Genomic DNA, 18,158 nt, shown 5'->3' with positions numbered 1-18,158 from the left:
GCAGAGCCAATCTGGGCAGTGAATTCACAGTCCAGGGGAAGATGCTGCCCTGAAAGAAAAGCCTCATCTTCCTCAAAGCCAAGGTTCGCTGTGCCCTCCTAGCAATCACTTTGCTGACAGCCTCCTGGGCTAAAAGCTCTCCCTAAGGCTTTTAGGAGAGCTATCTCTGTAACAAGTTTGGGATAACTGCAATGTCAGATGAAACACCAGATTTCAGACAGCCCATGTGCAATACCTCCTTGGCAAAGGCCTCTGTGAGCCTCTTGAGAGCCAGCTAGCAGGTGTGGAGATGCCAGACTAAATCTAGAGAAGCACAACTATCATCCTCAAGCAGCAAATCACAACCACCACCCCTGCTGTGGAAGCGACAATACAAAGCAGGTAGCATCATCACTTTCAGAGTTCTCCTGCTTTATTAGAATGGCTATGGAGCCTGACTCTACCCTCAATCTCCGTAATGAAACCTATTTTTTAAGTGAAAACACAGCAGGAAACTCAACATCTTAAGAAAATTCAGAGAGAAGAGCCATGTAGGACTTCATGAGAGGAGCAAAGGACAGGGAGGCAATTCAGAGCCACATCTACAGCCTCTCTAGAACAGGTTTGTGCTCTGCCTGATACTATCTGCCCTGCCAACTTGTGTAAAGCATCTGTCGCAGGGATCCTCTGCCCTGTCCTAGTCCACAGCATGGAGAAACGTCTCTGTGAGGGAAGAAGGCAGACAGCGTGGCCACCCACAAGCTGCACGCTGTCACTGTGGCCCTGCGGCAACTCCGCTCTGGCTCAAAATCCTTTGAGCTCAAGGATTCATAGAGGAAATGATCTCAGACAAGCAAGGCTCCCTGGGGACCCCACCTTCCCCCTGCCACCCGCTCTGAAGGGGGACATCTCTGGGACACGGCTCAGCTGGTGCAGGAGCTAAGCCTGTGGAAGGGCAAGGATCTCAGACAATCAATTCTCGCGAACAAAATTTTCCAAACATCGGTACCTGGATTCCCCTTAGACTGTTCATCTTCCACTTCCAGCTCAAACAGGCCACAGCCAGCAGTGTCTACAAGCAATAAGGGAATTGTGGTCTCTTCTGTAGAGGTGACGCCCGGCAGGTCCCTGCACAAGGTATTTGGGAAAAGGCCAGTTAACAACAGTGAAATTATGCCAAAGGGATGGTCAGTTCTGTTGCCACTTACGCCTCCCAACAACACTGCAAGGACAGAGGGAAAACAGCTGGATATTGCTTCCAAGGGACATGGCTGCAGACCAAGAGCAGTGTTGTGTAGGGTGAAAATGCAGGAAGATTGGCTCTGCAGGTGGTGACCAATGACAGAAACTGAGAACTGAGGTTTCCCCCTTTCTGCTCCAAGCTTTGGTCCCCTTTGCACCTGCAGTGATGCTACAGCAGAGCATGTAGAGCACTGTAGGGCAGTAACTAAGCAGGGCCCTTCAGCCCTGGTGCAGTCCTCTGGCTTCTAGCTCCAGGCTTCCCGGGTTTGGTGCCAGGACAGCAGCCACAACCAACAGCACAGCAAGTCCCAGGAGGGCCAGGGGAGCTTGGCAATGCCAGAAAACCACAGCTGAAAAGCCGTTATTGCTCTGCACCATGGGATTGTGACTTAAATACTCTCCCAAAATGCAAACAAAGAGCTGAGGGCCCTGGAGAATCTCACAGAGGCCAGCCAGCAGTGCTGACAGCTTTCTTACTGGCTATGCTACACAGCCCAGTTACTGCAAGGCAAGGGTACATTGTGTGGGTGTTAGTGTCTCGCTTAAATAGTCTCAAGTAGGAAAGATATGCAGACCTAGGGAGATGTGGCAGCTGCTTTCTGTTTTTTACAGCATTGACAGGGAGAAGGAGTGCTTGAAGTATTACCAGAGATTTGACAGCAGTGCTGTCGGGCAAGAGAAGAAAGTGCAGCACAAGGAACCACAGAGGAACTGGGGTTTCACATCACTTCTACATCTAAAGCTACTGCATTAAAAAAACCCCAACCCAACCTAACACAAAAACCCCACCGTATTTTAAAACCCAAGGTAGCTGCTAGATGAATTCACAACCCAGGAAGAGGGGAGTGATGGAGGGCAGGAACGGAAAGCCTGGAGAAGGCAGGAGAGCTCTGAAACAACAACATGTTACTGTCCATCACACACAAATCTTGGAGAGCTGTGATTCCGGTGAGTCTGCAAATAAACAAGGCAGATGGCAAACCATCAAAAAGGAGGATTATCTCCAAATGACAGGCAGGGAAGCGAGGGTAAAGGCAGTTTCCAGTTCAAGACAAGCCCCCAGCTGCAGCCTCTCTTTTCCAGGACTCCCGGCACTGCACGTTGGTTCCCCTGCATTTGTATGCTGCTGGCTACTCTTGCTTCCCATGGACTCTGCGCATTACTCACTCCATTGACAACAAAAGTCTTCTCTCGACTGAAACTCATTTTTCTCCTGTCCAAAGCAACTGCTGTTGTAATGCACAGCTGGGAAGGTACAGAGATCAGTGAAACTATGATGCACCTTCCCCAGTCCTACGGCAAACCAGAGCCCAAGGGAAGAGCTCTTCCCCGGCTTTGGGCACTGCCCGCCTCAGCTCAGCAACTGGATTCAGAGGCACAAGGCACATTCCCCATTTCCAAGGACCACAGGGACCAGCAACCAACTTTACTTTCCATGACCTCCTCCAGAACGGGGCCACCTCCAGTTCCCCATGAGAGTGTTTCCTCCCCTGTGGAGGGTATGATGGTTTATCTCTCCCTCTTTCTATAATCAGACCTAACAGGCTTTCCACTCTCTTTACACCTGCCCTGCTTACTGTCCTACCACTGCCCACGTCTGCACAGACAAAAGACTTTGAGCAAAATCCAAGTTCTCCACGCAGATAATCCCAATTTTTTGCCTACTTGCAGTGGCCGCAAAAAACTCTTGCAGTGTACCTTGGTGCCAGGAAAAACCTCGATCCTGGGAATGTCACTTCAGACAGAGTTGGACTGAGGCTCACAGCACTGCCCTAAGGCATCTGGGCACCCTGTGCTTTGTCTGGGAGGAGGAGATCACAGCCAGGTGAGTCACATACCACAACCAAGGGGCATTCTGGCTTCTGAGCATCTTTCAGGTCTCACACTACTGGGGGGTTCCCCCACAGTCTCTCCATCAGCAAGGGGGTGTTAACCCAAAAAAAAGCACTGAGGGAAGGGACACCTGATGCTGTATTTAGAAAAAACGGACATCAGAAACAGCTGGTGATTTTCAAACCATCTTCTCACAGACTGAGTCACAGATTTTGAATGTGCGTGATACTGCTTGCAGCCTCCCTGACTTAATTCTGGAGATGTGTGGGGGTTTCTGGTGTGCTTTGCCACCCATTTCAGAAGGAAGGGAAATTTGGGAAGAAGGTTTTGCTCCTTTGGAAATACCCTGCCCCTGAAAAGAAACCACAGGAAATCAAAGTATCCTTTTTTGAGAAATGATGATGCTGCACAAACCTCTAACAGATCACAGACCAAAGAGTTCCTGAGTGCCTCTAACATCAGAGCAAAAGCTGGTAAGCAAATACAAAGTTGTTCGGAGCAGAGCTGCACTTCTTTTTCCAAAGACCAACCTTTGTGCTTCAGGTAAAGGAGATGAGACTTGAATTGATAATGCTGTTTCAGGGAAAGGTCATGGTGGGAGTGCAGCCTTACTGTCAGATATCGGGGATTATACCCTGGAGAGCTGTTCTGAATGGGAGCCCACCAGTATCAGGCTTTACAAGCTCAGCTCGACCAGAAACTCCCTGCCACATTTGTAGCACAAGATGTTTGCACCTGGACCTCCTCCTTGCTGTATATCTCAAGACTAGGACATGCTTCCTCAAGCCTCACCTCTCAAAATGGCACCAAGGCCACTGTAAATTCAAGGCTAGAATACAATCGTATGGGCCAGCTTTGCCAATGCCAGAGGTGTGGTGCAGGCTATGCTCTGGAGCACTCCAGTCAGACCTTTCTTCAAAGGAAGACCTTGAAATGCTTTCAGCAGAGATGGAGATCTCCCTCCTCGCACTGTGCTTTAGGTCCCTCGCTCATCACCCACCGACCCTCAGGAAGGAGGTAACAAAAAGCTACAGACCCACAGCTTGTCAAAGGCTGTTGCAGCAACTGCAGCTGCACTACGAGCAGGTAACTCCCTGGGCACTCACCACCTTTCCACTTCCCTAGGATGCTTCTGCTTATAAGAGAGCTTTTGCTGGAATTCTTAGAGAATAAAACTTACTTATTTCTTGCTCAGGTAACGGATTAAGCAAATCATTTGGCCTAAGCCAACAAAACATATGAGATGCTCACAAATATGAAGGAATTTGTACTAGCAACCTAAACATGAGAAGATCATGGTCCAGTATCAAGCCCCTGCATTACCTGGTCTTCTACAGAAGCACAGAAACTTCCGTCCAGTGCTTGAACTGAAGATTGCTGTATTCATGTGGTATGTCATTAGGGCTGTGGACTGACAGGTTTGATTATGAGTTCAGAAAGCAGTGTCTGTAGGAAAAGGCCCCGAGCAGGGGACTAAGCTGCACTGTGGACTGGAAAGAAAAACATGCACTCCTTCATCAGCTATAAAAATTAACCAGCTCATCAGAATAACAAAGTCACCTAACTTCAACTTTTCAATTGGTTTACTATTTTAATGGCTTCAACCCATTTTGCCTGGGGTTCTTCACTAGTTTCTGTTTTTAACTTCCAAAGTTAAATGGAAAAATAAGCATGGCAAGAAACAAAAATTATCAAGAAGAGCGTTTTGTACAGCCCTAGTCCTGGAATTATATCTGTGTAGCTAAAACATTGCTGAATGAGTCCTGTCGGGCTCAGGTGAGCTCCTCCTGGCACCGATGAACCAGCTTTACCTCCTCTTATCTGTAGAACACACCACACTCACCCACAAAATCACCTATGTATACACAAATGTACATAAACCAAGACAGAAGACGGCACAGCTTCACTGATGTAAGTTGAGCTGAAGCCTCGATACCCCTGAAGCCTTAATACAGAACATGCTGACACAAACAGAAATCCCTGTGCTGACTGCAGTGGATGTAGACAAGAGTTCCAGGGCTGTCTCGAACACAAAGCTTGCTCTTCCCATCCAGGCAGTGTTCACACTATTCCCAAGTATGATTATTTTAAAACAATTATGATAAAAAGGCCTTTCCAGCTATCTCTGTCCAAAACTAGATCTACTATGAAATGGAGAAATTCTAGGGGAATATATATATTTTTCCAACTCCTAAATGTTTGCATTTAAAAAAAGAGCATTGCTAAAAATACAACAGCTCCATGCAGACAAGCACTGTGATATTTTATGCTTCCCCAAGTCCAACAGAGAGAATTAATGTTTTCCCACCCGCCTCCCAGAACCGCACTGACTGCAATTTTAAAAAGCACCAATAATTGACAGTCACAGCGTGTGTTGGCAAACAACTGGCTGTCCCAGGATGCAGTGGAAATTAAATGCTAGTCACTTCCTTTAAATTACCAAAGAAAGGGAAAAATACTGCAGAGAAGGAGTGGACCTGATGCCATCAGACCTGCCTCAGGTGCTGTCCTGGCAGTAAATCTATCCAAGCTGGAAAAGGAATCTGGCTTTCTGATCTTTCTGATGTCGACGTTCGGGCCAATGATGGGACACAGCCTAGTCCTCCTAATCATGTGGAAACACAATAAAAGACTGGTGTATGGTCCTACGTCCCCTGCAGGCCAGGCCTTCTTGTATTCTCACCATGTGCAAGGAGATTTTATTTTGCTGCTTATCATACCAAAGGAGGAAACAGAAGATAACTCTGCATAACTTCTTGTTAGATAGGAAAAAAGGACAACCCCCTCAAGTAATGCTTCCTTGATGAAACAGAAATGCTGTTGCAGGGTCAGGAGGAATGGAAAACTCCGTGATAGGAAAGGGACAAACCCTGCATGCGGTGGGATGAAAAAGACATCTTATCATACCAGTGAAGAGCAAGTCACTTACTTAAGCAAATGCTGGGCTACTGATGGGTGAGCAGTGAGCTGGCTGCCGTACATCTCCAAGGAAGCCCACTGCATGATGGCATGGTGCATTCGGTACTGCACTGTCAGCATCTTCACAACCTTCTCCCCGTGCCTCTTGATGAGACGCTCCATCAAGCTGAGTGAAAGGCCCTTGGCAGCAGCCCTGCATGGGAAAAGCAAGTCAGAAGTGGAGTCTGGCTTAGGGTGATGACCTAATGCACAGATGTAACCATCTTTGGGCTAAAGACTCAACCAGCGCCTCACACTGCTGTAGCCCTGGCAGTGCTGCAGCTGGAACTGAACGCAGTGTTGACCAGTGCTAATGGTGTTCAGTTGCAATGCCACCAGAGCACCTGCAACACCTACTCTGGACCCTGCTGAGCACCCCCGTGTTATGGGATGGTGTTATCTCCCTGGCCTTCCTACTCTGTTTCGCTCGGGTACCAACAGGCAGTGGGAGGGGAGCACAAGGCTGCAGGGTCCCAAGTGTTATCTTTCAGCTTAGGCTCCCCAGCAGGCTGAAGACCCTCAGGGACAGACTTCTGCCTTGCAGGCAGATCAGATCAGCTTGAACAGGTCAGGGTGGAGAGATGCCTGCTTCCCTTTCCCGTGGGAAAATGGCATGGCGTGTTGCCCCTGTAACGCAAGGGATGCAAATGGTATCGGCTATCCCTGCCTGCAGCGTCAGTTCTCACACCCAGACCTGCTCAGTGTCGTTGGGAAAAGCTGAGAGAGGATGCCCAAGATCCCTGCTTGGGGAAACAGCTCCAGAACAAAAACCTCTTAACCTGTAAGCTCATCCCATCATCATCCTCAGTCACGCTGCTCATAACAAGCTCTAGATACTGCAGCTGTCAGTGTAACATTACGCTGACATTACTGCAAGGTCACCAACAGCATCAGAATCACCTAATGCATTAGTATCAGAGCTCGACCCCGAATCTTGAAATGCTTAACGTCAACACAGCCAGACCTTGCTAATGTTTCATCGAGACACTTGCTACTCAAGCAGTCTCATTACTCCTTGGCCACTCACCCCAGACTAACGCGCTAATGCATTTCACTGCTTATTGCTTTATTACCCATTAAGAAAACCAACACTCCATCATTTCTGGCAAAGGTCCTGTGCTTATATCTGTGACACAAATTAATAAAACTCCTAATGAAATAAGCCTCTCAGGAGCCTAATTGCTTTCTCTTCGCCATACCAAAAGGGTTTATTAGAAGCATCGCCTAACGGTACTATCTGAGGAAGGACGAGAATTGTTGTACTTTGATTTTGTGTTTTGAGCATTTCAGAGCATAAAGAGTTTTTTCATACCGTGTGTCAAGCACCTTGTACAATACTGTAGTTCATGGTGAGGGGTTCCGGTTGCTACTGGAACACAATGAACAAGCACAACGATGATGAAATTATGATAGGAACAGCTCGGTAAAATTATTTCTGTCAAGGCTAAGGGGCACAGCACCCATCCAATTACTGCTGTGGGAGGCATTACATTACTACTTGGCACCACAGCGAGTGTCTTGTTTGCTGTACTGGCCAGCCCTGTCACATTAACGACAGGGCACTTGGTAAATAAGAACAAGAGACGGCAAATTCATTAAAACTGCAGAGAGAGAAAACTGAAGGTAGATCTTTCTGAGAAGTTGAGCCCTCCTTGCTAAATCACAGAATGCAGCACACAAGGAAAAAACAGGTCATAAACTCTGAATGGACGCAACTGCAGGACTTTGGAGACAGCACTGCTTTTTCAAAGGCTGTTGTGATATTAACAAGCGTTAAACAACACATAGGCGCAGAAGCCAGGAGGAGGGTTAGCAGGTTTGCAATACGGATATTGTACTTTATGCAGCAGAGGTTTCCAGCTGTGCAGTGCATTTTGCTGCTGATTACAAACCACACGAAGGTTGGCCATAAAGCCTTCACAGCTCCCCAGCGCCAGCGTTGCTACTGGCATGACACTGATGTACTTACAGAGGTCCTTATGCTCTCAGCTGACAGCACAGGAGAAAAGCAAGAGGCCGGTGGGGCTGGGTTTTCAGGAGGGGAAGGGGATTAGGTGGTATGAGGGGAAAGAGGAGGATATAGGGCTGGGACCTTGTTACAGTTATCAGGAGTTAGCTTTTCTCCTTCCAGGCTCACAACTGAACGACAAGGCACTGAGCCTGATCCTCCCAGCTCTGCTCTGACCTGCCGGGCACGCTAAAAGGCAGCCTTTGTCTCCCAGGCAAGGAGGGAAGGCAGCAGTCCTAACAGGGAGAGCTGTCCGCACTCAGGCACAAGCACCTACCTGAAACAGCTCTTCCCTTAGGAACGGCCCTTTCTCCTGCATGACCCAGGAATCTGGGGACTCAGAGCCCACCTCTTGCTCGGTCTTTGCTTAAAGCATGACCACTACAACCAAGATAAAAATGTTTCTGGTTCCTTCCACCAGCCATCTCCTCCTGACAAGCTAATGAAAAAGCCAGCCACATGCTGAGTCACCCACAAGTGACCTGGCTCCCAGAGCCAAGAGGGCACCATGAGGCTTTAATTGCCCTGACCAGCCTCACCTGGGACCTACACCCATATAAGCTCAGCACATAAGCTCACCCATATATCTGAGTTATATCCTAGATTTGTCTGCTGGATGGAGAGATCTCTGGATCTATGTTGCACGTCATTTTGATCCTGTCTTTAGCTGCATCTTCTGGATGGATGCTGGACCCACATCATGGCTTTGTTTCTAGCCTACCTCCTGATGGGACCCCCTGGATGGATCCCAGACCTGGATCATGGCTTGCTGGAGCTGCTGGCAAGCTGTGTTACTGGTTTTTGGCTCTGCCCACTCTGCTCAAAACCCCATGGGACTGTCCTACTGCTGCCAGACACTGACAGTGTAAGGCACATCAGGCAACTCGAGCAAGAAGTGAGGGATACCAATATAAGATGCTCTCAAAGTCTTACAGGGATGCAGCAGGCTTCGCAGCCTTACCAACCAAAGGTACCTCTTGTTTGCTTTTATTCTTTACTCCTTTCCCCTGGCTCAAAAATTCTTGCAAATCTAAGAGCAAGCCTAAAACTGATTTTCATGGAGAACTGGCAGGAAAACCCTGGTGTTATTTAACAACAAATACTCTGAAGTGTTTCTTGTAATGATACATAATAAAGCATGGGGAAGGCATTAAGCCTCACAGCAAGCTTTAGGAATAGTGCTCTTCTATACAGTAACAGCACAGTTTCCACTGCAGGGATCTACATGAGATTATATGTTAAAATAATAATGAGGATATTAAACTGCTTGCAAGTATTTTACCTGTTAACAAATATCCTATTATTTTACTGCTCAATTAACTGCTACAATGGTTGATTTTTATGCCAACAAAATCATAAGAGCACTAAGCAAAAGTTCTTTTAAGTATCAATTGCTTTAGAGCAATTAAATTAGGATAGGAGGTTGGACAAACAGACTCATGCATCTGGTACTCAGGACCATCGACTTTAAAGTACCTGAAGTAAAGCTAGGAAACCTAAAATTACCAAAATAAGCCCACAGCAGCCAGTGTTTGCTGCTAACATGGTTTCACCTTGCTTCTTGTGGAGGAAAAGGCTGTAGTTTGTTCAAATGCACCTTCCTGGGGTGGGGAGGGTGCCAAGATCAATCCTAATGAGGGAGGATGAGGCCCTGCTGCTGTTCACAGGAAAGCCTTCCTCCTCCAGCTCTTGGAAGAAATGCTACAGATTAATGATGATAGCTGTAGCCAAGTGGAACCAAATATTTCAAAGGCTTTTGTGTCTGCTGTGGTGTGAAATACCCTTTATGAGCTGGGTGTGAGGAGTCGGCCTGCCGTGTAGATGTCAAGAATGATCGTTACTAGGGGGGGAAAAAAAAGGGAAGCGTTTCCCACGGAGGGATCAATCATGTTATATCTTTTCTTATTCATCCTCTGGATAGCTGGTCTCCTCCCTAAGAGACAGAAGGAGATGTGGGTGTGACTGATTTCTGCTGTACACCACTGAATTTGGACAGCAAAGTCTGGAGAAGGATGTCAGCGTGTTTTCCTGCCTCAAGAACTCTGCATTAAGCTCTTGGATGGCAAAACCAGGCTGAGGGTGTTGTGGACATGCAAAATATTAACTGTCCTTTCCTTTGTGCCCTGGCCTTTTCTATCCTGGTATACGTTTTTAAGAGGTTTCACAAAAAGGTAAAGTAGTAGTAAGTGAGGCTGTGCAGAACTCCCCCTTTCTCTGGATAGTGTGGATTTGTTTGGTTTTTTTTTTTTTAATCCTTCCAAATGTGATGGAGGAGGGTAGCTTGTTCTTTCCAGCTGTGGAAGCTACCAAGGAAAACCAAGGCCTGACACTTGCTCTTCAGTGACAAAAGTGAAAGCAAATCCATTTAGACCTGACGTGCACATCAGCAAACCACTGAGCATGAAGGACTAACGTGTGGATTTGGGATGGTGGAGACATCCAGACTGAGTGCTACCAAACAAGACAGCAAAATATTCCAGTACTTGTCTAAGAAACTAGTTGAAAGAAAGAGATCTGATAACTACCTGCAGATATTTGAAGAGTATAAAATTGAATTAATAAATCAAAGCCCTGATGTGGAGACAAATTAATTGGGATGTCAAAAAAGGATGGAATGAGGACTAAAATGAAAACAAATTCCTGTCAAGACAGCAGAAAGTGTCCTGGCATTGAAATACTCCCTGGGACTGGGCCAAAACCCAGCAGGAGGCTTGAAGCTGATATCCGTGAACTTTGGAGCGAGCTGTGGGGAATGGAACAGCAGAAACTGGCATTTGCCATCACTGGGAGGTCTTTCAGAAGAAACACATCCAGTACGGACAAGAAGTAGGTGAATGTACTGTAAGGGGGGGGGGGGGGGGGGGGAACGCCCTCTGCATCCTGAGATAACTCCAGGTCTGTCAGCGTAAAAAACCCTGATAACTGATAAATGCTGAATCCATGGAGGACAAAGCAAATAACCAGAAGGTAGTTATACCAGACAGGGCCCGGCCCTCCGAACTGAGCACAAGCTGTGTGGCAGCCTAGCTGTCTGATCGCACTTGCAGTATGGCTCCTACAAAGAACCAAGAAGCTCCCTGCTTAAGCAGGACTAACTTCACATAGGGTAGTAACAGACAATCCTTCTGTCAGCCCAGATTCATCCCGGCTAACTTTAGACCCTTCACTGGGGCCTTGAAAATAGGAATCCACCCACTTCAAGTCTGCTGTCATCAATGGAGGAGAAGGAGAAGGTAGGCAGAAGGGTTTGAGCCCTCTGCATGAATCATCCCTGGAAATAGCTTATCCTTTTCCATTAACCAAATTGGAGACAGCAGGTGATTTGGTGCCTTAATTAGATCTCTGGAAATACCTAACAAGATGGAGGGGAGAAAGAATCTGCCTTTGTGTTGCATTTCACCGTGTGCAAGGACTGTGAAAAGCACAAAGTGTGCTCTCCAGCCTCTGCTTTATTTGTGTCATGCAGGGGGGGTGCTGCCGTACAGAGGAAAGCCGTGTTACGTGCCTCGTTCGATCCAGCAGATGCTTTCACTTGGGCAGCAATTAAAAATGAGGCCAGGGTTCAGATCTGTAAGGAAAAAGAGCTAATAAACTTCTTAGGTTTTGCACTTAATTAGGGGGCTACTGAGACAAACTGTCAGCTGCTCCAGCTGGACCTCACTGCACAACACCTCCTTCACAGGCTGGCTGGGGGGCGGGTCACTAGACAACAACGGAGCTTGCAAGAAAGAACACTTTTCTTTCAGCATTAGGTGGTTTCGTTTTCTACCAGGATAACACGTCATCCCAGGTATTTTCTACAGGATGAAAACTCTGCAGTATATTATTTAAGCCCTCTGCAGATTCAAATGGTCTGTCCAAGAGCCCTCGGCTCTGCAGAGCCAGTGGAGCTGAGGGACATGTTGGTAACGTGGAAAGAGGAGAGGGAAATTTTGCTATTCCCAAACAGAGGCTAGGACTAGAGAAGAAGACTCTGGATCAGCACCTGCCTGATGAGCGCCCACTCTGATTCCTGTATGTATGGTCAATACCTGCCGCTGTACCCATCTGCAATGAATACCTGTGGGGCTGCTACGAAGGACTCCCACTGAGATGAAAGGTAAAGCCATAAATAGCTCAAAAACCTTTATTTTCCACAACAGTCGGCCACCTGAGCAATGGGAAAAGCTTGAAAATACTCAGTTGTGAATAATTTTACTTAACCGGATGTCAGCCTTTAGAAGTGAGGGGGAAGACAGGAAAGATGGACTCGGGCTGATCCCAAGCTGGGGTTCAAGACATCTTGCTCAGTCCTAGCAGCCACCACAGGTTTCCTGTACAACGTGGGATGAAATAAGGAGAGCAATCCTCCCTCCTCCTTTGCCATGTTTATTCAGATCATAACAGGGACCATCTCTCCTTATATACACCAAGCCTAACACAACAGGATAATAGATGGAGTTTTCCAGTGCTGAACTAATATATTTTAATAATAAATAAAGCAAGCTGGGTTTTCTCTGGTTCCCTCCTGTGTGGCCTTTTTGGTAGCAGTTGCTGTGGTTGAGTTCATGTTGCAGCTTTCCCCCAAGTGCAGGAACACAGCCAGGTCTCTGCTTTGTTACCTGTTTCTAGTTGAAGATCTCCTAGGCTTTCACACTTTGATGGATTTGCTGCAGGTTAGCTAATAGGTTTCAAGAGTTGCTTGGGGAACTGAGAGAAGACCGGCTGGCACAGGCAGCAGCGTTGTAGCAGCTTTGCCTTTTAGGCTAAACTGTAGACAGGCAGCATTTGAGAGCACAGCCCATAATTCTTCCAAGTAAGCTGAAGTCAGCTTGGCCTTCTGCACTTTATCTTCCAAAAGGCAACTGTCTGCAAGGCTGAGCTTTGGTGACTGGTGTCTTGTCTGACCAGCACCTGGGTCATGGACCTGCTGATGCCTTGAGCCATAATTTTGTTTAATGTAGCAAGTTTTGTCAGATCATACAGGCCAAGTTATAAATCTGTTAATACTATTGATTCAGACGCACATTCTCTCTGCCTTATTTTATTTTAGATCAGTTGAACTTTAGGAAGGACATAGAGTGACACGGTGCTTAAACATTCTTAAGGTTTCCCATCCAAAAGGGATTGCTCCACAAGAGATGTGAGCTCACCGAACAACTGACTTCCCTGCACAGCTGGTAACCCTGCTAAGGTTGAAGAGTGAGAAGATCTGACTTCTACTCACACTCTCTTTTAATTTTACAAAGACCAGTTCTTTGTGCAGCTGGGATTTTAAAAACATGGAAGGAAAACACGCAAAATGCTTAACAAAATTGTCAAGCTCTTTATAAAGAAAAACAATGGGAACAGCAAGGACAAAAAGCTTGGTCCAAGTCACACCCATAGGATCTAAGAAGCAAAACAGTGTTTCTGGTGGAGAAAGAGGATGTTATGATCACCTGTGACCAAAGGAGAGATGCAAACTAGTGGCAGCTTTCCACTGCAAAGTCACATGAACTCAAAACTGAGGGAGAGAAAAGCCTAACTCCTCAAGCAGGATGAGGAGGAGGTCTGCAGCAGATGGTCCTATCATGAGAAGCTTTTGGCTGTTGACTCCACGATGCAGCACCAGCAAATGCTCCTGGCATCAGCCATTATGACAGAGCAGAAGAAAGCAGCTGGGCACGTGCTATGATGTTTTTGGAGCTCTTACAAAGAATTTTTTTTGAAATTGCTTCATTTCAAAGAGAGGCCCAAACTGACAGCAGTTGAGCCTTAGACCCACTCACCCCCGAGCTGGTATTTCTACTATGTCTTACCCTTAATCTGACAGTCTTGGGAAAAATAAGTCTCTAGGCTCTGTTCCTGGGGCTGGGCAGCCCTGTCTGCCTTGCTAGCATGTAGCTGCTGACTTGGGGCCACACACATCCACCTAAAGCTTCTGGTCTTGTAAATCAGCACTGCTGTGGTAGGAGCCTGAGATCTGAACAAGTGCATTTCCACAACCAGAAGCATAAGCAGAGGAAGGGCTTCCAACTCCCTCTTCTCTGCTTATTCATAATTTGGAACAACTTACTGGCACAAGCGGAGAGTGGGGTGAAAATCTCGAACCAGTGTCGCTGCTCAGAATGGCAGTTGAGCTCAGTCCTGCAGGCCGAGGGCAGCACAAACACCATGGCATTATGCAGCTACGATAGTTTCTCTGGCAGAAAAGACAAGCCTTAAGCATCACTTAACAAATGATAACCCTGAAATCAGAAGGACCAAACTGCAAATTTCTTCTTGCTAGTAACCAGATACTTATTCTGAAAAGCACCTTGAGCATCAGGCAAGGAGCTCTTTACCGAAGAAGGAGCTCTCTCTGCTAAGAAAATCACACCTGATCAACACAACAGTCAGCACAAAAATATCAGTTTTAATGGAAAAAAAGGAAACCTCCCACTGTTTTTTCAGGCCAAATTAAAAGAAGCGAGAGGCCAATTCCCAGCAAATAATGCACCAGAAGGATTTATCTTCCCTTTAACTTTCACACTAGTCACCTGTGACTGCCCCATGAGGTTTTTTCTTATGGCTGAAAATTCTCTACTGAAATAGTTTTGTTATCTGACTCCAGATTAAACCAGTTGCCTACTAATTTAAGCATATGAGACTCTAGCCCCTGACTGCTTCTTCCCACCCTAGACTAGTAACACATCAGCTCAGCACAGATTACAGCCTCTCTCTGTCTCCCCAGCCTTGACTAGCCATTTGGCTTCTGTATGGAGGTAAAATTATTTATTCCCAGTTTACGGATGGGGAAAATCTAGTCACAGGTCTGCAGCCTGCAAACTCACAGTAAATAAACAATGAGATAAGGGTAGGGGGGTTTGGATAGGCTTTTTGCAGTTCACCAGCCTAGATACTTCCACCAGACAGTGCAGGAGTGTGCTTATCACCTGCCAAGATCTGCAAAACAATAAGTATCTGTGCATCTGATAACAGTAAAATGAGAAAATGATCCAGTGCCTTACCATTATTTGCACCATCTCTTAGCCACCTGCCAGGAGCTGCTGCCTCCCTTGGACTTTTTATTTCCCTTGTTCAAAATTAAAGTGAGATCACAGATACGTATCTTGCTCATTATTTTTTGGAAGCAGGAGAGAAAGTTTATGAAGTCAGCCCTACTTCTCTGCTTCTGCACAATGACAGTTCAGTAATTCCAGATCTAAAGCTAGATAACTATGCACACATTTATATTTTAAACTACCCAAAGGCTCCTTGGTTCTATTTGGAGTATCCCCCTCGAAGCACAGGCAATCTATGCTAGCCACAGATCTTTCCCACAATCTAATTGTTCTTAATATGTGTGTTGTAGGTACTGTGAGGTTTTATAATCACTGTGGTGTGTGTGATAGCGCAGCATCTCGGTGGGCCAACTCCCACATTAATACATTAAATAAATAAATGTGAAACCACAGAAGCAGAATTTAATAAAGGGAAGACTTGGATTAAACTGAGTACGAGCCTGACTTTGCTCCACAAAACCTGCAGTCAGGAAAGAGTAGGTAATCCAGGCCACCCTTCTTACCAGGTACAAGGAGACATCATGTAGAAAAACTTAAAAACAAACATTTAAAACTTTATGAAACAAGTATTTTTAAACTTACATTTAAATACTGGTCAGTGAAACCAGAATTTGTGCCTCTGTTTTGTTCACCTTCTGTTTGCTTATCATTTTATTAGTTTTAATAGATGATGTGATTGTTTTAAACCATTTTTTGAACAACTTTTCTAACCAGTCTGAAAATTACTTTGTGTAAGAGAGAAAACAAAGAATTCAAGCACAGTGCTGTTAAGCAAGCGGGACTGGAAAAACATCTCTGCTGATGACGTCTCTCAGGGAAAACATCTGTCAAAATACACACAACTTCGAGTAATCTAATAGTAGTGCATAGTGTAAGTACTCCGTCTCAATGAAGAGAAAAATGAAAGCAAGCAAGGCAAGCTCAATGCATTGAACTCTTTGGAGCAAGGCATGTTTCAGGTGACTGATGGAAGGATGCAGACAAGCACACAGAAAACAACTGTCAGTCCCACAGCAGTACCAGCCAGGAAGGACCCTCTGATTTCATAGTGTTTATCTGCTGTTTATCTCAGCCTCTTGTGCAGAGGCCACAGCGGTGAGTGGACGAATGCCACATTACACAGCCTTTTTGAGCAGAGCTGTTTCTGTGATGCTGCAGAGCTGCATCTGATGTTCCCAGTGTAACAGATTTCCCTGAAACACAGTTCAGCATGAGTTTCTGCCTGTTCTTCCTGCCTCACTGCACTCACCCTCCCTGTCTGCCCTGCTTTTTCTGCAGAGGATCCTCCCTGTTGCAGGCACACAACTCCTAAGTACGTGTGGGACAAGAGCAAAAGGCAATCTTGGATCAGGCTGGGACTCTAGCTGTTGGATGGTGTCCCTGATGCAGCTTGGAGGACCTCTGCAAAACGAGCACATCGTGTTTCAGACAGCTCCCTGTCACTGTGTGAGCCAGTACTCCCACTGAGAACAGCCAGGATTCGATACAGAACCATCTTTTCCTGAGGTTTGCTGTAGCAGTTCTACCAAGGTAACCCACCTTGTTCCTACAAAACTTGATCCAGTGTGTGAACTCCTGCAGGCCACGTCTCTGCTCCCACGCAGATGAGAGCCTCACAGGCAAGATGCACACACCTTTGAGAATTCCCGGCAACTCCAGAGTGGGGCCAAAGGCTGCCTGTCAGACTGCTCTCCCTGTCTGCAAACACAAAACCCTTGCAAGCCCTGGAGCAGCTGCCCAGCAGGCACTCATCAGCCCAAAAGGCACCACGCTGACTGCACAGACTTTGCTGTTAAGTGGCTCGGTCAGCAGCAGGTAAAACGACCAACTGTCACGGCCTTGTGCGATAAGAAAGCCTGCTCAGATGGAGCCGCATTAAACGTTAAACAGTTACTATCAGTAAAACAGGTCTGATGTAATTCTGGCTGCGTGACCAAACCCAACTCATGGGGGATACCAATAAATAATCCACATTAATGAAATGTCTTGACACTTGAGGCATTCAGAAGCATCTGGCTGCATAAATAACAGGAGGACCCGTGAACACAAACCGCTCCTTACTTGTGAGAGATGATGGTGGGAGGAAGCTGTTTGTGATCCCCAGCAAGGATACACCTCGGAGACTTCAGCAGAGGTATCCAGCAACTGGCTTCCAGGGCCTGAGCGCACTCATCTATCACCACAAGATCAAAGTGATTTTCAGGAAGCAGCTTTAGTGGGCCATCAGAGGAAGCACCTAATTAAAGAAAGTGCACAGCTTAGCAGGGGAGCACAGCAAAACATGCAACCTGTTTTAAAAACAGACCACACATGCTTTAAATGTGATTGAAGGAGGTAGGTAAAATTAAATTTCTTTGCAGAGACTTAGAAATTCAGCTCTGTAGTCCATGCCAAATACATATACATATATATGTGTATGTCAGACTGTTTTTGCCAATTTCTGTTTGTCCTTTTTTGCCCTGGCATCTGGGCCTGAAAGCTTCCAAGTATCTTTGAAAACAACAGTGAAACCCAGATGACAAACAGAACAATATGCTCAAATGCTTCACTCAAAGCAGAAGCGGAACGAAAGCAGTTATGAACACCCACTTTCCTTCTGCCCTCAAATGCAAACAGAACTTCTCATCAACCACAATGGAAAGGATGACAGACTTGAGATTGACCTTGCCTGGTACACTGAGGGACACTCCGAGAGGGAAGGATCATGGAGGCCCTGAGTCCTCTGCCCTGCTGGCCCTGGCTGTTCTACTCTGTCCTTCCTCATGGCAGTAGGAGAAGGGAAAGCATGGGAGACTGTCATCAGACAACCACGGCAAGGGCTCTTTTTTTACATCAGGCATCCACTTGTAACATCAAACAAATAACTCTTATGCATGTCCTGCTCTAACCCAGACAGGAACCGATACTGATCCATGTATTGGACAGAACTATGCATTTCAGACACACCAAAGGTATCACTGCAATTCAGAAGAAAAAGGGATGCAAAAGGAAGAGAGGAGGATTAAGAAGCCAGCATGCCAGACAAGGAGATTTTTATTCGCGGCATTCACAGAAATGTTTTTTTCAAAAGCCCCTGTGCTATTACACAGAAAGCAGCTCTGATTAGGGGTGAT

General features: G+C 46.4%; 1 protein-coding gene across 2 annotated transcripts in view; it reads right to left on the bottom strand.

The window, feature by feature from the left end:
* The window catches only part of IGHMBP2 (immunoglobulin mu DNA binding protein 2), a 43,537-nt gene that overhangs the window by 8,405 nt on the left and 16,974 nt on the right, over nucleotides 1–18,158 (bottom strand). Inside the window, exons 8-10 of one of the 2 annotated variants that reach the window (XM_013301157.3) lie at nucleotides 17,107–17,281; nucleotides 5,984–6,166; nucleotides 989–1,107 (exon numbers count right to left, since the gene is read on the bottom strand). In XM_013301157.3, coding sequence (XP_013156611.2) covers nucleotides 989–1,107; nucleotides 5,984–6,166; nucleotides 17,107–17,281 — 477 coding nt within the window. The remainder of the gene's footprint in view (nucleotides 1–988; nucleotides 1,108–5,983; nucleotides 6,167–17,106; nucleotides 17,282–18,158) is intronic. The other variant, XM_055813691.1, reaches the window with a different exon arrangement.

The sequence above is a fragment of the Falco peregrinus genome, chromosome 9, assembly GCF_023634155.1.
Source record: "Falco peregrinus isolate bFalPer1 chromosome 9, bFalPer1.pri, whole genome shotgun sequence".
Lineage (NCBI taxonomy): Eukaryota > Metazoa > Chordata > Aves > Falconiformes > Falconidae > Falco > Falco peregrinus.
The sequence above is the reverse complement of the archived record's forward strand: the minus strand, read 5'-3'. Positions and strand labels throughout refer to the sequence as shown.